Below are 18,954 nucleotides of genomic sequence, written 5' to 3'. Positions count from 1 at the left end.
CAGAGAGTGAAATATGTCTGGGAATGCAAGGGAGTGGCTACTCCAGTTCCAATTGTGAAATTGTTTGAACTTCACTACAAAAAAATAAAGGATTTTCTGCAGTTTGAAAACAAGAATGATAAAGTACATTGGTTTGCCAAGTTCTTTGTTTCTTGAACTTAATAGGAGAACATTTCAAAAATACGTCATTTACCAAAGATATGATTTCTATAAAATTACTTAGCTGGGAGGGCTAATCCAATATAAGCTACCAGTCATCTGAACATTAATCATATTTTCTTCAAATCTGTGCATGACTGAACATTGGGGGAGTAATCAAAAGAGTATTGACTCAGGTTTCACCAGAGAGATCATTGAACTTTCCCCAAAATCTCATTGGTAGTTAAGAAACACACCCTCAGAGCAAGAATACTTAGAGAGGTACAGGAAATAATTCCGAGAGTACCAGCAGGAAAACTGATCGTGCAATCTTTTGTCTTTGCAGTGTGTAAACAGGTAAATAACCAATGTTTTTACAATAATTTTACTGCATTATTATTAAATATCTAGATTTAGTGTGATAAATAAGCACAATTTTCTAAAATAAGCAGAACAGGGACCAAATAAATAGGATGCATCAAACAAATGCTTTATCTGTGCCATGGCTTACATATTGTCAATCAGGTAAATCCATTATTAGAAAAGTCCAGAGATGTGCAGATTAGGTGGATTGGCCATGCTAAATTGTGTTCAAAGAGGTGCAGGTTAACTGGGGTTACAGGGGTAGGGTGGGGGAGTGGGCTTAGGTGGAATGCCCTTTCGGAGGGTCTGTGCAGGCTCGTTGGGCCAAATGGCCTCCTGCAATACAGAGATTACAAAAGAACATAAGAACTAGGAACAGGAGTAGGCCACCTGGCCCCTCGAGCCTGCTCCGCCATTTAATGAGATCATGGCTGATCTTTGTGGACTCAGCTCCACTCTCCGGCCCGTACACCATATCCCCGAATCCCTTTATTCTTTAGAAAGGTATCTATCTTTTTCTTAAAAACGTTTTAAGAAGGAGCCTCAACTGCTTCACTGGGGAAGGAATTCCAGAGATTCACAACCCTTTGGGTGAAGAAGTTCCTCCCACATTCCGTCCTAAATCTACTCCCCTTATTTTGAGGCTATGCCCCCTAGTTCTGCTTTCCCCGACCAGTGGAAACAACCTGCCCGCATCTATCCTATCTATTCCCTTCATAATTTTATATGTCTCAATAAGATCCCCCCACATCCTTCTAAACTCCAATGAGTACAGTCCTAGTCTACTCAACCTCTCGTCATAATCTAATCCCCTGAACTCTGGGATCAACCTAGTGAATCTCCTCAGCACTCCCTCCAGTGCCAATATGTCCTTTCTCAGGTAAGGAGACCAAAACTGAACACAATACTCCAGATGCGGCCTCACCAACACCCTATACAATTGCAGCATAACCTCCCTAGTCTTGAACTCCATCCCTCTAGCAATGAAAGACAAAACTCGATTAGCCTTCTTAATCGCCTGTTGCACCTGCACACCAACTTTTTGCGACTCATGCACCAGCACACCCAGGTCCCTCTGCACAGCAGCATGTTTTAACATCTTACCATTTAAATAATAATCCATTCTGCTGTTATTCCTCACAAAATGGATAGCCTCACATTTGGCAACATTGAATTCCATCTGCCAGACCCTAGCCCATTCACCTAACCTATCCAAATCCTTCTGCAGACTTCCGGTATCCTCTGCACTTTTTGCTTTACCACTCATCTTAGTGTCGTCTGCAAACTTTGACACATTGCACTTGGTCCCCAACTCCAAATCGTCTATGTAAATTGTGAACAACTGCGGGCCCAACACTGATCCTTGAGGGACCCCACTAGTTACAGGTTGCCAACCAGAGAAACACCCATTTATCCCCACTCTCTGCTTTCTGTTAGTTAACCAATCCTCTACCCATGCTACCACTTTACCCTCAATGCCATGCATCTTTAGTTTATGCAGCAACCTTTTGTGTGGCACCTTGTCAAAAGCTTTCTGGAAATCCAGATATACCACATCCATTGGCTCCCCATTATCTACTGCACTGGTAACGTCCTCAAAAAATTCTGCCAAATTAGTCAAACACGACCTACCCTTGTGAACCCATGCTGCGTCTGCCCAATGGGACAATTTCCCTCCAGGTGCCCCGCTATTTCCTGGTTAATGATAGATTCCAGCATTTTCCCAACAACCGAAGTTAAGCTTACCGGCCTATAATTACCTGCTTTCAGCCAACCTCCTTTTTTAAACAGTGGTGTCACGTTTGCTACTTTCCAATCCTTTGGGACCACCCCAGAGTCTAGTGAATTTTGATAAATTCTCACTAGTGCGTTTACAATTTCCCTAGCCATCTCTTTTAACACTCTGGGATGCATCCCATCAGGGCCAGGAGACCTGTCTACCTTTAGCCCCATTAGCTTGCCCAATACTGCCTCCTTAGTGATTACAATCATCTCAAGGTCCTCACCTATCATATCTTTATTTCCATCAGTCACTGGCATGTTATTTGTGTCCTCCACTGTGAAGACTGACCCAAAAAACCTGTTCAGCTCCTCAGCCATTTCCCCGTCTCCTATTATTAAATCTCCCTTCTCATCTTCCAAAGGACCAATATTTACCTTAGCCACTCTTTTTTGTCTTATATATTTGTAGAAGCTTTAACTATCTGCTTTTATGTTCTGAGCCAGTTTACTTTCATAGTCTACCTTACTCTTCTTTATGGCCTTTTTAGTAGCTTTCTGTTGTCCCCTAAAGACTTCCCAGTCCTCTAGTCTCCCACTAATTTTTGCCACTTTGTATGTTTTTTCCTTCAATTTGATACTCTCTCTCGCCTCCTTAGATATCCACGGTGGATTTTTCCCCTTTCTACCGTCTTTCTTTTTTGTCGGTATGAACCTTTTCTGAACACTGTGAAAGATCGCTCGGAAGGTTCTCCACTGTTCCTCAACTGCTTCACCATGAAGTCTTTGCTCCCAGTCTACCTTAGCTAGTTCTTCTCTCATCCCATTGTAATCGCCTTTGTTTAAGCACAAAACACTAGTGTTTGATTTTACCTTGTCATCCTCCAACTGTATTTTAAATTCCACCATATTGTGGTCGTTCCTTCCAAGAGGATCCCGAACTATGAGATCATTAATCAATCCTGCCTCATTACACAGGACCAGATCTAGGACCGCTTGTTCACTTGTAGGTTCCATTACATACTGTTCCAGGAAATTATCCCGGGCACATTCTATAAACTCCTCAAGACTGCCTTTATCAACCTGGTTAAACCAATCGATATGCAGATTAAAATCTCCCATGATAACCGCTGTACCATTTCTACATGCATCCGTTATTTCTTTGCTTATTGCCTGCCCTACCATCCTGTTACTATTTGGTGGCCTGTAGACTACTCCTATCAGTGACCTTTTCGCCTTACTATTCCTGATTTCCACCCAAATTGATTTAACCTTGTCCTCCATAGCACCAATATCATCCCTTACTATTGCCCGGATGCCATCCTTAAACAACAAAGCTACACCACCGCCCTTACCGTCCATTCTATCCTTTTGTATAGTCTGATACCCTTGGATATTTAACTCCCAGTCGTGACCATCTTTTAACCATGTTTCAGTAATGGCCACTAAATCATAGTCATTCACGATGATTTGCGCCATCAACTCATTTACCTTATTTCGTATACTACGAACATTCAGGTAAAGTACACTTATGCTGTTTTTTATGTCTTTGTTGTGAATCCTAACACCTTGATCAGTAACTTTTCGCAATTTATTTTTCCTCTTACCCTTTCTCCTAATTTTCCTTGTCTTTGAACCCATATCTCTACATAATAACCTGTCACGTAACCTGCTGCCTTGATCTCCATTAACCATTATACTGTCCATAGCTTTACATTTCCCTTCCCCCCAACTTGCTAGTTTAAAGTCCTTGTGACCAACCTATTTATCCTATTCGCTAGAACACTGGTCCCAGAATGGTTCAGGTGAAGACCGTCCCAACGGTACAGGTCCCTCCTGCCCCAGTACTGATGCCAATGCCCCATGAAATGGAATCCCTCTTTCCCGCACCACTCCTTTAGCCACGTGTTAACTTCCCTAATTTTCTCAACCCTATGCCAATTGGCACGTGGCTCGGGTAGTAATCCAGAGATTATAACCCTGGAGGATCTGTTCTTTAATTTAGTCCCTAGTGTTTGATAATCCCCAAACAGGTCCTCTTTCCTAGTCTTACCTATGTTGTTAGTCCCAACGTGGACCACAACAACTGGATCCTCCCCCTCCCTCTCCAAAATCCTTTCAAGCCGATCAGAGATGTCCCTCACCCTGGCACCGGGCAGGCAACATACCATGAGGGACTCTCGATCTGGCTTACAAAGGATGCTATCAATCCCCCTAATTATAGAATCCCCTACAACTACCACTTGTCTTTTTGCTCCCCCCTCTTGAATGGCTTCCTGTACCACGGTGCAGTGGTCAGTCAACGCATCCTCCCTACAGCCCACTTCCTCATCCACACAGGGAGCAAGTACCTCATACCTGTTGGACAAGGTCAAGGGCTGAGGCTCCTCAACTCCTAAACTCAGGATCCCCCTACCTGCCTCCCTTGCAGTCACACCACTCTGTCCCTGACCACTGTTCGAATTAACAGTACTTATTCTACCGGGTGTGACTGCCTCCTGAAACAAAGCGTCCAGGTAATGTTCCCCCTCCCTGATGTGCCGCAGTGTGTGCAGCTCGGTCTCCAGCTCATCAATTCTGAGCCGAAGTTCCTCGAGCAGCCAACACTTGCTGCAGATGTGGTCACTGATGGTCTCAATGGGATCCACCAGTTCCATCATCATACAGCAACAGCACATCACCTGTCCAGCCATATTCAACTAGTTAATTAATTTAAATAATTTAAAAAAATGTTTTATAGAACCTCAAGGATAAACCTGAACACCAACAAAAACACAGCCCTCTTTCGCCACTCACCCGAACTCTGTCACTCACGTAAACTCAGATGCACTCTGTTCCAATCAGCACTCAGTCACTCACCTAAACTCAGATGCACTCTGTTCCAATCAGCACTCAGTCACTCACCTAAACTCAGATGCACTCTGTTCCAATCAGCACTCCGTGACTAAAGGCACTCCTGCCACACCTTTTGTGCACTCACCTCTCCCAGCACTGTCCCGGCTCTCTCTCCTCCCGCTCTTTTTAAATCTCCTGGCTCTCTCCTCCCGCGCTGTTTTCGCTGTCCCAGCTCTCTCTCCTCTCGCACTGTTTTCGCTGTCCCGGCTCTCTCTCCTCCCGCGCTTTTTAAATCTCCCGGCTTTCTCCTCCCGCGCTGTTTTTGCTGTCCCGGCTCTCTCCTCCCACGCTGTTTTCGCTGTCCCGGCTCTCTCTCCTCTCGCGCTGTTTTCCTGGTCCTGGCTCTCTCCTCCTGCGCTTTTTAAATCTCCCGGCTCTCTCCTCCCGCGCTGTTTTCGCTGTCCCGGCTCTCTCTCCTCTCGCGCTGTTTTCGCTGTCTATGGATATCGATTCAATGAAGACTTCAGGATGTGTTGAAGTGCTTTATAGCTAATGAGGCAGTGTGGTCACTCTTGGATACAATAAAGGTGTTAATTTTGTTGCTGATGATGGATTGAATATTGGGAATTTAAATAGGATATTTCTCTACTTGTCTCAATTTTCATCTTTCCTCCAGATTTGTATATAAATACACATGCCAAAACAATCCAGCTTATTATTATCAGGCGCTCGAAAGCTCCCTCTTTTATGAGACAGTTTCCTACCTGAGGCTACTGGACTGGATAGGGGTGTGGAACTGACTACATTGCTCCTCCAGGAACTGGAATAGACTTGATAGGCTGAATGGCCTTCTTTGCTGCCATAAATTACTTGGTGTCGAGTCAGGGCCATTGAGTCTCCAAGAGGCCTCTTGTGAGACTTGCGATGCTAGAAACACCTCACAAGACTGAATGGAATCTCGTGAGACATCATGATCTGGATCTTGCGTTACTAACAGCTGAGCTTGGGAGACTGCACCAGGGCGCCATTAAATACTGGTTTTCACAAACATGAACATGTAATGGCAGTTGCAGGTTCTCCTAGGTTTTAGAGACCCCTGGGCAGGGTGACACCCTGGCATTTCCTCTGGCACCTGGGCACCGTGCCACCCTGGCACATCCAGGGTGCCCAGTTGGCACTGCCAGGCTGGCTGGGGAACTGCCAGGGTGCCAGGTTGGCACTGCCAGTGATCGGACTTGTGGGGAGGGCCTGACCAGGTGCGGGGGTGATGTTCCTTGGAGCATCCCCGAGTTGGGGTGGGGGAGGATGAAAGGAGGGGGGGGTGAAGATCGGGGCAGCTTGACAAAATGGCGTCCCGGGCTTGCCAACCGGAAATTCCTCTAAGTGCGGCTTCGGCGAAGAGAAACTCCCAATGGCAAAGCATTGTTGAATAGCAGACTGTTTCTCAGCACTGTAACCTTTGAGAAACACGCCAAAAACTGGACATAGATTTTTTTTCCGGTTAAATCGTGCACTGTAACTTTGTGTTAGGTTGTAATTCTTGAGCATCCCACAGGTGTCTGCGCCTTAAAAGAACTCGTCAAAGCCAGGGTCTGAACGCTGAGCAGATTGAACATAGAACATACAGTGTAGAAGGAGGCCATTCGGCCCATCGAGTCTGCATCGACCCACTTAAGCCCTCACTTCCACCCTATCCCCGTAACCCAATAACCCCCCCCTAACCTTTTTGGACACTAAGAGTAATTTAGCATGGTCAATCCACCTAAGCTGCATGTCTTTGGACTGTGGGAGGAAACCGGAGCACTCGGAGGAAACCCACACCGACACGAGGAGAACGTGCAGACTCCGCACAGACAGTGACCCAGCAGGGAATCGAACCTGGGACCCTGGCGCTGAGAAGCCACAGTGCTAACCACTATGCTACTGTGCTGCCCCAAGATTTGTAATACTTCTGACTGTTCTGGGTACCGGATAGGGGGGGGCGATTCTCCGATATTGAGGCCAACTGTTTGCGCCGTCGTGAACGCCATCACGTGACGCCGGTGCCAAATGGGCGCCGCACCAACCTGCGCATGTGCGGGGAACGTCTTACGCACGCCGGCCTCTCACCGACATGGAGCCGGTGTTCTGGGGCCGCGCGCGGAAGGAGGTAGACCCAGGGGGGGAGACGCCGGCCCTCCGATCGGTGGGCCCCAATTGTGGGCCAGACCCCATCGGAGGCCACCCCGGTGAAGGAGCCCCCCTCCCTCCCCCACAGGCCCTCCCCCCAGCATTCCCGCAGAGTTCCCGCCGGCAGCGACCAGGGGTGGACGGCGCCGGTGGGAACCTTTCGTGTCGTAGCGGCCGCTCGGCCCATCCGGGCTGGAGAATCGCCGCTCGCCGGTTCTCTGAGTGGCCCGGTGCGAATCGCGCGCCGCTGGTTTCCGGGGGGTGGGAGAATTGCGTACGGGGGTCGGGGTGGCGTGGCACGATTCGTACGGCACCCCGGCGATTCTCCCACCTGGCGTGGGGGCGGAGTATATCGCCCAGGGTCTTCTTCATTCATATAGTGAAAAGCTCTATTGTTACATTTAGGGATTTGTTTGACATTTGTATCATTTTAAATGGTTTGAATCAATGTAGCCCATTGTTAGACAACACAGTTGTAACACAAGTGCAGAGGATAAACGCTTCTTGAATGAAACAAACTTTGTTTAATTTTGAAGTGAGATAAGTATAATTTGTGGCCCAATTTCTTGTCACAAGTGCCAGTATTCAGCACACCCAAATAAGGGTTAGATAGAAAATAATCTTGCCTTTAAATATACCTCAACCTCAGATGAATCGTAGTAAACCATTCTTTTGGTCTCTTTCAATCAGAATTGTAATTTGATACTCGAATTTCTGTTAGATTGTGGATAGTTTTGCACTGTTAGCCCACTAACACAGGAAAGTGTGCGGAGATTGTAAAGTGTGTGAAGATTGTAATTTGGCTGATTTTAAACCCAAGATCCTAATCGTAAAAGTGGATTGTCTCCCCCAATTAATTTCTTGCTCCGAAAGCAACTTCGTAGAATAGAATAGAAGCATAGAATCCTGATAGTGCAGAAGGAGGCAATTCAGCCCATCATGTCTGCCCTAACCCCCTGAAAGTGCACCCTAACCAGGCCCCCGCCCTATCTCTGCAACCCAGTAACCCCACCTAACCAGCACATCCCTTAGGGATAATCTAGCATGGCCAATCCACCTTACCTGCACATCTTTGGACTGTGGAGGAAGCCCGACCACCCGGAGGTCTTATGTCCTTTAAATTAATAACAGAAAATGCTGAAAATGCTCAAGTAACATCAGTGGAGAGATATAGAGGGGTGGATAGTTGCGATGAATGTCAGCAAATTTTTGACTGGACTGTTGAACGTTCTGCGTCACAACAGGACTGGAAACTCCTGGCTAGAGTTAACCTTTCTTGTCAGTGACCCTGAGAAATGTTGGTCTGGATTTTACACTCCCCTGCCAGTGTAGGTGAAGGTGGGAGCAATGTAAATCCAGCGAATAGCCTTCCTGCTGCTTACCTGCTTTCCCCTAACTATCTGAAATTTTATGGGGGCGGAAGAGGTGTTGAACAGCCATTTAAGGGCAACATCCCACCCGCACAGTATTTTACCCATTGGAGGGGAGGCCCGAACCATGCAGAAATCCTGGTAGCTTTAGCTGCACAGGTTGGTGTTGGGCAAGGGGTGGGATAGCTTTTTGGGGGGCCCCTTTAGTGGCACAACCAGGTCAACCCCCCTTTTAACTCCCTCCCTGGCTTCGCCTCTGCCCCCTTCCCCGCATCTTTCCCATCATCCACCTCACAATGACCCCAACTCTGGCTTTATCTGTCAGTGTGGGCACCTCAGCATTGGAGACTGTTAATAGCCCAGCAGTGGCTCCTGATGGTGCTGCTGGACAACCTGATTAGCTGGCAGCTATCTGAGGTGGGACTGTGGGGCAGCTGTTGGGATCATGGATGGGTTCCCCCTTGATTTTATCTGGGGGAAGGGTGGGCAGGGCAGGACCACTGCACCCAGTACAATCCAGCCCATTAAATGTATCTCTATGGATGATATCAGCTCTCTATGGCCAGCTGAGTGCTTGCAGCATTTTCTGTTTTTTTCCCAGATTTTCAGCATCCACAATATTTTGTCTTTCTATTAGTTTACTTGATTCATAATTTCTCTCCATGGGCCTCTCTGTGTACTGAAGCCCTTGGCTGAAAGAATAGTTTGAAACATTCAGTGGGAGACATGCGAGTGCAGCCTGGGAAACTTTGCTTTAGATTTCTTCCCCTCCAATAGGGAAGTGTCTGAAATTTGGTTGAAGCTTTTTCACAAACAAACTGAGGTCAGTAACTCAATTTCAGGAGATTGTGGCACTAAATCTGTGGTCCACCACATCATTGCCTTAGCACACTTTGTCACCCACTTCACACCCTTAATTTTCAAATATGTTTTGTTTTATCCAAGATTTTCGCAATGGATTCTCTGACTGCTGCAAATACCAGATTTGTCACTGATCTCTTCAAAAAGATAAGCGAAGGAAGAAGTAATGAGAGCATATTCCTGTCTCCATTAAGTATCTCAGCTGCTTTAGCCATGGTGTATCTCGGTGCTAAAAACAACACAGCAGATGAGATGGCTGAGGTGAGTGAGGGTTGAATATATCGCTAAATCATGAATGGTGACGTCGTATGGCAAATTTTGCATGCCTCCACACCTGGTACGGGTTTGGCTGGGCACAAACACAGAACTTGTTCTTTAGTGCCAAGTGACCTATCAGTGGGTCCCGCTCTAACACTGTCCTATGCTGTTAGAATGGTTTGGGGATCAGGAAGTTAGTTGGGTACAGATGGAGCCGGGTTGATGTGGAGGGATGGGTCTGGAGGCCCTGGTGATGGCATCGCTGCCATTTACGCCAGCGATATATTCTACGAATCTGGTGGTATTCTCCACGTTGAAAATATGACAGTAACTCCATCAGCATTTTAAGCTGAGGGCAGTGTTAAGGTGGGCCCAAATCTGTTTGAGCTGGTGAAATTGGATTTTACATTCAGGCGGTGGAATGGCAAGGGGCTAGAGAGGGTGAGGGATTTGTTTCTGGAAGGGCAGTTTGCGAGCTGGGGAGTGTTAAAGGAGAAAGCAGGGCTAGGGGAACCAGATAGGTCCGATATTTCAGATATTTCCAGGTGCAGGACTTTCGGCGACCATTTCCAACTTCCCCGGAGGCACCACCGTCTACCTTGCTGGAAAGGATACTCTCGTGTGAGGGGTTGGAGGAGGACAGCAAGTATGGGCGCAGATCATGGGCGAAGAGCAGGTATCAATGGATGAGGTGAAGGCCAGGTGTGAGGAGGAGCTAGGTCACATTTTGGAGGAGGAAGTGTGTAGTGAGTCCCATTGTAGGGTGAATGCTATGTTATCCTGCATGAGGTTGAGCTTGATACAGCTAAAAGTGGTGTTTAGGGCTCACCTCACTATGGCCAGGTGAGTCGATGTTTTGAGGGGGTCGAGGATAAGTCTGAGCGGTGGTTGAGAGGGTCTCCTCACCATAAGCACATGTTCGGATCCTGTCCCAAGCTGGTGGATTTTTGGGATTCCTTTTTCCACAATATATCAGCAATCCTGAATGTTGACTCAGTCGCTGTGTTTGGGATGTCGGACCAACCAGAGTTGAGGGCAGGGGCGAGGCAGATGTTTTAGCATTTTCACTGCTGTTGGCCCGACAACGGATACTGTTGAACTGGAGCCAGGCAACGCCACCCAGTGCCGAAGCATGGCTGGGTGATTTGATAGAATTCTTGTACCTTGAGAAGGTCAAATTCACCGTGAGGGGGTCGATCTACGGGTTCCATCGTAGATGGCGGCCGTTTATTTTGCACTTTAAAGATCTGGGGCGGGATGCTTCGTCCCGCCGTGCCACATTTCTGCCTCACCCCAACGGCAGGATTCTCTGTTATGCCGGAGCGTCATTGGGGTTTCCCATTGTGGGGCTGCCCCACGCCATTGGGAAACCCCCGGGCTGCCAGCAAAACGGAGCATCCCGCCGGTGGAGAATCCCGCCCCTCATCACTGCTAGTTGTTAGTGGGAGAAAGGGGAGGAGGCAAGGAGGAGGGGGGGATAGTTCGGATGGACATTTCTGTTATTGGGGTTCCTGTTACTGTTGTTGATTCTATTTTTTCTGATATATGTGTTGGTACTGTTGTGTCTTCTAACATAACCTTCTGATATAAAATGTTAAAATTTCAATAAAAATATTAGTTACATATTTATTTAAAACAATGCCCTATGCTCATTGAAGAGCTTCACAAAGTCCTCATGGCTAAGGTTGTTTAAACAGCCTTTTCAACTTATAATCACTGACAAATTTATGTTGAGACATTTCGGCTATATTCATGTATCATTCACGTTCACTGAGACTTTTCATTAAGCCTGCTTTGTTTGGGATTATCTGTTATTAGCTCTTCAGCTATTGGGAACAGTTGCTCTTTATGTACTGAATCTAGACCCTTCATGATTTCAAATGCTTGTATCAAATCTTCTCTTAGTCTTTTCTGCTCCAAGGAGAACAATCCCTAGTTCTCCAGTTTATATATCTAACTGTAACTCCTGATCCCTGGAACCATCAAGTAATTATCTTCTGTGTTCACTCCAAAGCCTTCACAGCCTTGCTAAAGTATGGTGCCCAGATCTGGACTCCAGCTGGGCACAAATTATGTTTTATATCGGTTTAGCATAACTTCTTAGCTTTCGTACTCTATGCTTCTAATCACAAAGCTCAAAATCCCATATACTGCATTAACCATTTTCAAGGTTTCTCAGATCTTGCATCTCTCTAATATAGTACAATTAGATACAGGATTAGAGATTGAGAACAAAGGGCAGGAGAGTTGTGAGGCTATGCTAATGTCTTCTAAGGAATGTTTAAGATTATATTCGATATGACAGGAAATGGGATAAGGGGAAATGAAGCAGGATACAGGCAATCCTTAAATTTATGAGACAATTGGTTCTAGAAAACAATGTTGGGAAGTCAAAACGTTGTAAGTTGGGACCAATTTCCCATAGGAATAATGGTATAAATGGGGATTGATTCCTGAATCAAGGACAGAAACCCCTCAAGCCTATTTGTGACACCTGGCAGTGATAAATGCTCTCAACTCTTGCCCTGACAAGTTGCTGAGGTGACTGTTGATGTCCGCACTTTGGACAAGTTCCTCAGTTAGTATGGAGGATACAATGAAGCCATTGATGACTGTAAGTTGCCTGTTCAATCTTGAACTTCTATGTTCAATCTTGAACATATTAACTAAAACATAAGCATTAAAATTGTGATGGTTGTGCCAAAAAGGTTGAACAGATAAAACACTTGTTTCCAACCTAATAAAGACGTTTCGACCTGTTCAGTCATACAGATGGGCAGCGCAGAATGTCAGTGTGCATGTATGAACTTGCTGGTGTGGCGGCCTTAAAGTTGTAAAGTTCAAATGGAGTGTCAATTTATAAACATGTTAAGTGCTGTTCATCGTAACTCGAACATCATAAATATAATTAACACTATTTGCTTGTGTGGAGGATAGGTGTGGACAGACGCTGGTTGAGCCAAACGACCTGTTTAAGTGGTATAAACTTCAGTGTGTATGAAATGTACACCCAGTGTACTGTACATGGTATACCTCTCACAATCTTTGAATAAATATAAACAATACATGTCACAAACATAGTAGCATTTTACTTGCTGTTAAAATACTTTGCAAAAGTATTATTCATAAAACATCTGAAAGAACATTAGAAAGGTTTCAAAATGGCCATCACACAAAGGGCAATAATATTCAGGCTCTCTGCATACATCATGTTGCCCTCTTGAGGTGCTTCAATCGTTAAAGAAATGTTACAGACATTTCAAAATGGTCATTACAAATGGTGCAAAGGTACTTAAGTTGTCCACATAGATCAAGTTGCACTCGGAGGCGCTTCAATACAATTGTGACACATATAATATTCACTGTATATATTCAATATAAGTTATGCAGCCTGAGAATATTCTATACAATTCCCAGCGCCTCAGTTCACTATGGTTGAAATGTCCTAGACAGCGACCTTCCCCCATTGCACTGCCATGGGAGCTGTCCCAGGTTTCAGTGCATCCCTCAGCACATAGTCCTGGGCTTTGGAATGTGTCAGTCCGCAACACTCGGTCAGGGACAACTCTTTGCGCTGGACGATCAACAAGTTTCGGGTGGACCAAAGAGTATCTTTCACCGAGTTGATGACCCTCAAGCAACAGCTGATGTTTGTTTCGGTGTGTGACCCTGGGAACAGCCCATAGAGCACAGCGGCCTGCAATCATGGAGCTGTTCGGGATGAACCTCAACAAAAACAACCTCAACTCTCTCCAGACCTTCTTTGCAAAGGTACATTCAACAAGGAGTTAGACAATGGCCTCTTCCCCACCAAGGTCACCTCTAGGGCAACGTGCGAATGGAGTGAGAATTTGGGCATTTCAGAAGGATTTAACGGGAGAGCCTTTCTCACCAACAGCCAAGCTAGGTCTTGGTGCTTCTCTGAAAGTTTTGGTGGTGAGGCATTCTGCCAAATGGCCCTGACAGTCTGCTGAGGGAACCATCCGGCAGGATCCACCATCTCCTTTTCCCAAAGACCTCTAGGACTTTACGCGCAGCCCACTGCCTGATGGAGTTGTAGATCAAAGGTATTTCTATGCATAATCTTTTCCATGAGCATCAGGTGGTATGGCACTGTCCCAACTATTTGGACCATTCCATGGCAGCGTGGCCAGACCCATCCTGGGGACAGGTAGAATCTCAGCACATAGTGACATTTGGTGTGTTTGCGTACTGAGGATCTAAGCACAGCTTGATGCAGCCACGCACAAAGGCAGCCATCAGGATTAGGTTGGACACATTTTCTTCCTCCTTATCAAGAGGTTTGTACATCGCGCCCTTTCAAATGTGGTCCATTTTTAACCCCCAGATAAAGTGAAAAATGGCTCCGGTAATCATCACAGCGCAAGAGTAAGGAATGGACCAGACTTGCAGCAACACCAAGTGTGTCGCACCTCATGATCAGGTTCTTATCTGCAATGGAGAGGGAGCGTTGCTCCCATGTACCCAGTTCTTGGTTCATTATACCTACTTCCATTTTAAGTTGCATGTCCTGCAAACCATATCCCCAGCACCCTCAGGCTGTCTGACCTGACGGTGAAGGGGACAAGGGATTAGTCAGCCTCGCTCTTGCCACGATTTACCTTGGCACACCCGAACCCAGTCGAACTGGTCAAGAATCAGACTGTGCACTGACAGTGAATTCGAGCAGAAGGCGCTGACGTTGTCTATGTACAGGGAGGGGTTTGACTTGAGTGCCCCCACTGCCTGGGATTGTCACTCTGCTTATGCCACCTTCCTTCCTGATGGAGTCAGCAATACACAAACAGGATGAGCGATAAAGGACAGCCCTGACTCCAGATTTAATTGGAAAGCTTTCCGATTCACAACCCGTTGATTGACACTGCGCTATTGATGTTTGTGTAGAGCAGTTGGATCCAATTTTGCATTCCCTCCCCAAACCCCCATTTTGGAGAGCACAGCCACTATGTAGGTGTGCGATATTCTGCCAAAGGCCTCCTCCTGGTCCAGGCTGTTGAGGCAGGGATCCATACCCCTGGCCCCGTGCTACTCAAGGGTACAATTGCCTATTAGAAATCTTCCTGCTGGGTACAGAGCATGTCTGTTCAGGGTGGATCACTGACTTCAGAGTAGACCTGACCCAAGTGATGATGACCTTGGACAGAATTTTATAGTCCACATTCAACGGTGAAATGGGTCGGTAATTTCTAATTTCTTCCCCTTTCCCCCTTTTGCTTGTAGGTGAGGGTAATGATGCCATGCTTCATGGATACTGACATACTAGCCAGAAGCATACTCTCATATATAATAATAATAATAATAGCTTATTGTCACAAGTAGGCTTCAATGAAGTTACTGTGAAAAGCCTAAGTCGCCACATTCCGGCGCCTGTTCGAGGATCTCCCAGCAGGTCGGGGCCTTCTTCTGCACTGATCCAACCCCATAGAGCCGAATACAACTCAGCCGGTAAGCCATCGCTTCCGAGGACTTTACTCTTCTCGAAGAACTCAGGGGCCTTAGTTAACTTATTATACAGAGCTAGCGGTGTGTCTACACTCTCCCCCTCACTGTCCTCTAAGACCTCCGTGATAGAGGACAGGAAGGACTGGGAGGCCATATTGTCCATGGGCTCCACGTCATACAGTTCGGTACAAAATAATTTGCTGATCCTCAAAATGCTAGACTTCAATGTCTTTACTGAGCCTTCTGCCTCCTTCAGGCTGCTGATTACAGAGCTCTGTGTGTGTACCCTTTTGGAAGGAGAAACGTGAGCATATCTCATCCTGCTCCATGGAGCGGACTCTGGACTGGAAGATTACCTTGGAAGCCTCCGTGGTGAAGAGGGGGGCTTGCTGACTCTTCACCTCTTGGAGATCATCCTTGACATTGACTCCCATCGACTGCAGCCTGAATCAATTCTGCATGTCTTTCTGGAGTCCCGACATTTCCCCTATCTCTCTTTTGCCTTCAGAACGTGTTTGAGGATGAAAATCCTCTTGATGTTCTCCTTTATTGCCTCCCACCTGTGTGTCAGGGACTCAAAGAGGGGTTTCATGGTTCTCCAACCTTTGTAATCCCTCTTGAGTTTTCTCAATGTTCTCTGGGGTCAACAGTTTCACATTCAGTTTCCAAAGCCCCTCTTGCCAAATCTCTGGTCCTCTTGTAAGTGACAGTCAGCCAGTAGGAGGCAGTGAACAGAAGAAAACATCAGCTTCACGTTGGTGGATCTGACTGTGAAAGCTCGGAATGCAAACAGGAAGTCTATCCTGGAGCGGCAAACACATCTGTCCGTGACCAGGTATATCTATGCAGTGCTCCATCTACAGGGTTATTGAAGGTGCCATGCAGCTTGGCATCTTTTAAAAAAAATATATATTTTATTCAAATTTTTTTCGGTCAAACGAGAACAGTACAGGACTTTCCCCCTTTTACAACTTTAAAACAATATAAATAATAATGACCGTTTTTTTTAACAAATAAATAATATATTAACTAAACGGCAACTGCCAACAACAAAATAATAACACTCCATGACAATAAAGTCCCACATGCCAGTATAAATAACTAATATACAAACAACTATAGGAAACTCCTGAGGGCCCACGTGGGCCCTCCCCCCCTCTCCCTCCCCCTCTCCCCCCCTCCCCCTCCCCCCCTCCCCTCTCCCCCCTCCCTCCACCCACACTCCCCCCCTCCCCCTTCCCCCACCCCCCACCCCCCCACCCACCCCACCCACCACCCCCTCCCCACCCACACCCTCCCCACCCCTCCCCCCCCACCCCACCACCCACCCCACCCACCCCACCCACCCCTCCCCCCACCCACCCCACCCTCCCCCACCCCACCCCTCCCACCCCCCCACCCCACCCACCCCCCACCCCTCCCCCCACACCCCACCCCACCCCTCCCCACCACCCACCCCACCCCCCCACCCCCACCCCCCTCCCCCTTCACCCACCCCCCCTCCCCACCCCCCTCACACCACCCACCCTCACCCCTCCCCCCACCCCCTTCCCCCCACCCCTTCCCCACCCCCCCACCCCCACCCCCATTCCCTCCCCCTCCCCCTCCTCCCCCCCCTCCACCCCACCCCCCTCCCCACCCTCCCCCACCCACCCCCTCCCTCCCCACCCCCTCCCCCCCCCTCCACCCCCCCCACCCTCCCTCCCCCTCCCACGCTCCACCCTCACCCCTCCCCTTCCCCTCCCCCTCCCCCTCCACTCCACCCCCTCCCTCTCCACCCCACCTCACCCCCCCTCACACCCCTCCCACCTCCCCTCCCCCTCCCCCCACCCCTCCACCCCACCCCACCCCCACCCCTCCCCCTCCCACCCCCTCACCCTCCCTCCCCCTCCCCCACCCCCTCACCCTCCCCCCTCCCCACCCCCCACCCCCACACCCCTCACCTCCCCACCCCCTCCCCCACCCCACCACCCTCCCCCTCCCCTCACCCTCCCCCACCCCCTCCCCCCACCCCTTCCCCCACCCCCACCCCCACCCACTTCCCTCCCCCTCCCCTCCCCCTCCCCCCTATCCCCTCCCCCCCTCCCCTCCCCCCTCCCCCCTTCCCCTTCCCCTTCCCCTCCCCCCCCCCTCCTCCTCCCCCCTCCCCCTCCCACCTCCCCACCCTCCCCCTCCTCCCCCCCCCTCCCTCCTCCCTCCTCCCCCTCCCCACCCTCCTCCCCCTCCTCCACCCCTCCTCCCCCTCCCCCTCCTCCCTCCTCCTCCCCCCTCCTCCTCCCCCCTCCCCCCTCCTCCTCCCCCTCCCCCCTCCTCCCCCTCCTCACTCCCCCTCCCCCTCCTCCCCCTCCTCCTCACCCCCTCCCCCCCCCACCCCCCTCCCCCTCCCCACCTCCCTCCTCACCCTTCCCCCCTTCTCCTCCCCCTCCCCTCCCCCCTCCCCCCTCCTCCTCCCCACCTCTCCCTCCCCCATCCCCTCCTCCCTCCCCCCTCCCCTCCCCTCCCCCTACCCCTCCCCTCCTCCCCCTCCCCTCCCCTTCCCCCCTCCTCCCTCCCCCTCCCCCCCTCCCCCTCCCCTCCCCCCTTCCCCCCTCCCCCTCCCCCTCCCCTCCCCCCTTCCCCCCTCCTCCCTCCCCCCTCCCCTCCCCCTCCTCCTCCCTCCCCTCCCCCTCCTCCCTCCCCCCTCCCCTCCCCCTCCCTCCTCCCCCCTCCCCTCCCCCTCCCCTCCCCTCCCCTCCCTCCCCTTCCCCCCTCCCTCCTCCCCTCCCCCCTCTCCTCCCCCTCCCCTCCCTCCCCCCCTCCTCCTCCCCCCCTCCCTCCTCCCCCCTCCCCTCCTCCTCCCCCCTCCCCCTCCCCCCTCCTCCTCCCCTCCCCCTCCTCCTCCCCCCTCCTCCCCCCCTCCTCCTCCCCTCCCCCTCCCCCTCCCTCTCCCCCTCCACCCCCCTCCACTCCCCCCTCCTCTCCCCTCCCCCTCCCTCTCCCCCCCTCCTCCCCCCTCCTCCCACCCCTCCCCCCCTCTCCCCTCCCCCCTCCCCCCTCCCTCCCCCCCCTCCCCCCCTCCCCCCTCCCCCCCTCGTCCCCCCTCCCCCCTCCTCCCCCCTCCCCCCTCCCTCTCCCCCTCCCCCTCCCTCCCCTCCCTCCTCCCCTCCCCCTCCCCCTCCCCTCCCTCCCCTCCTCCCTCCTCCCCCTCCCTCCCCTCCCCCCCCTCCCCCTCCCCCCTCCCCCTCCCTCCCCCTCCCTCCCCTCCCCCCCTCCCCTCCCCCCTCCTCCTCCCCCTCCCTCCCCTCCCCCTCCCTCCTCCCCCCTCCTCCTCCCCTCCCCTCCCCCCTCCTCCTCCCCTCCCCTCCCCCTCCCCTCCTCCTCCCCTCCACCTCCCCTCCCCCTCCCCTCCCCCTCCCCTCCTCCCCCCTCCCCTCCTCCTCCCCCCCTCCCCTCCTCTCCCTCCTCCCCTCCCCCTTCTCCCTCCCTCCCCTCCCCTCCCCCCATCCCCCCTCCCCCTCCCTCCTCCTCCCCTCCCCTGCCCCCTCCCCCCCTCCCTTCCCCTCCCTCCTCCTCCCCCCTCCTCCCTCCCCCTCCCCCCTCTCCTCCCCCCTCCCCTCGCTCCCCCCCTCCCTCCTCCACCTCCCCCTCCTCCTCTCCCCTCCTCCCCCCCTCCCTCCTCCCCTCCCTCCCCCCCCTCCCCCCTCCCTCCCCATCCCCCCTCCCCTCCCCCTCCTTCCCCCCCCCCTCCCCCCCTCCCCTCCCCCCCCCTTCCCCCCCCTCTTCCCCTCCCTCTTCCCCC

At 50.7% G+C, this 18,954-nt stretch overlaps 1 protein-coding gene across 1 annotated transcript in view; it reads left to right on the top strand.

Moving 5' to 3' along the window:
* The first annotated feature begins 394 nt into the window (after window positions 1-394).
* LOC140425345 (leukocyte elastase inhibitor-like) overlaps window positions 395-18,954 on the top strand; it is a 100,578-nt gene continuing 82,018 nt past the window's right edge. The window contains exons 1-2 of the mRNA XM_072509509.1: window positions 395-495; window positions 9,540-9,716. Coding sequence (XP_072365610.1) covers window positions 9,549-9,716 — 168 coding nt within the window. The 5' untranslated portion in view covers window positions 395-495; window positions 9,540-9,548. The remainder of the gene's footprint in view (window positions 496-9,539; window positions 9,717-18,954) is intronic.

This window comes from Scyliorhinus torazame, chromosome 6 (genome assembly GCF_047496885.1).
Source record: "Scyliorhinus torazame isolate Kashiwa2021f chromosome 6, sScyTor2.1, whole genome shotgun sequence".
Taxonomy (NCBI): domain Eukaryota; kingdom Metazoa; phylum Chordata; class Chondrichthyes; order Carcharhiniformes; family Scyliorhinidae; genus Scyliorhinus; species Scyliorhinus torazame.
The sequence above is the reverse complement of the archived record's forward strand: the minus strand, read 5'-3'. Positions and strand labels throughout refer to the sequence as shown.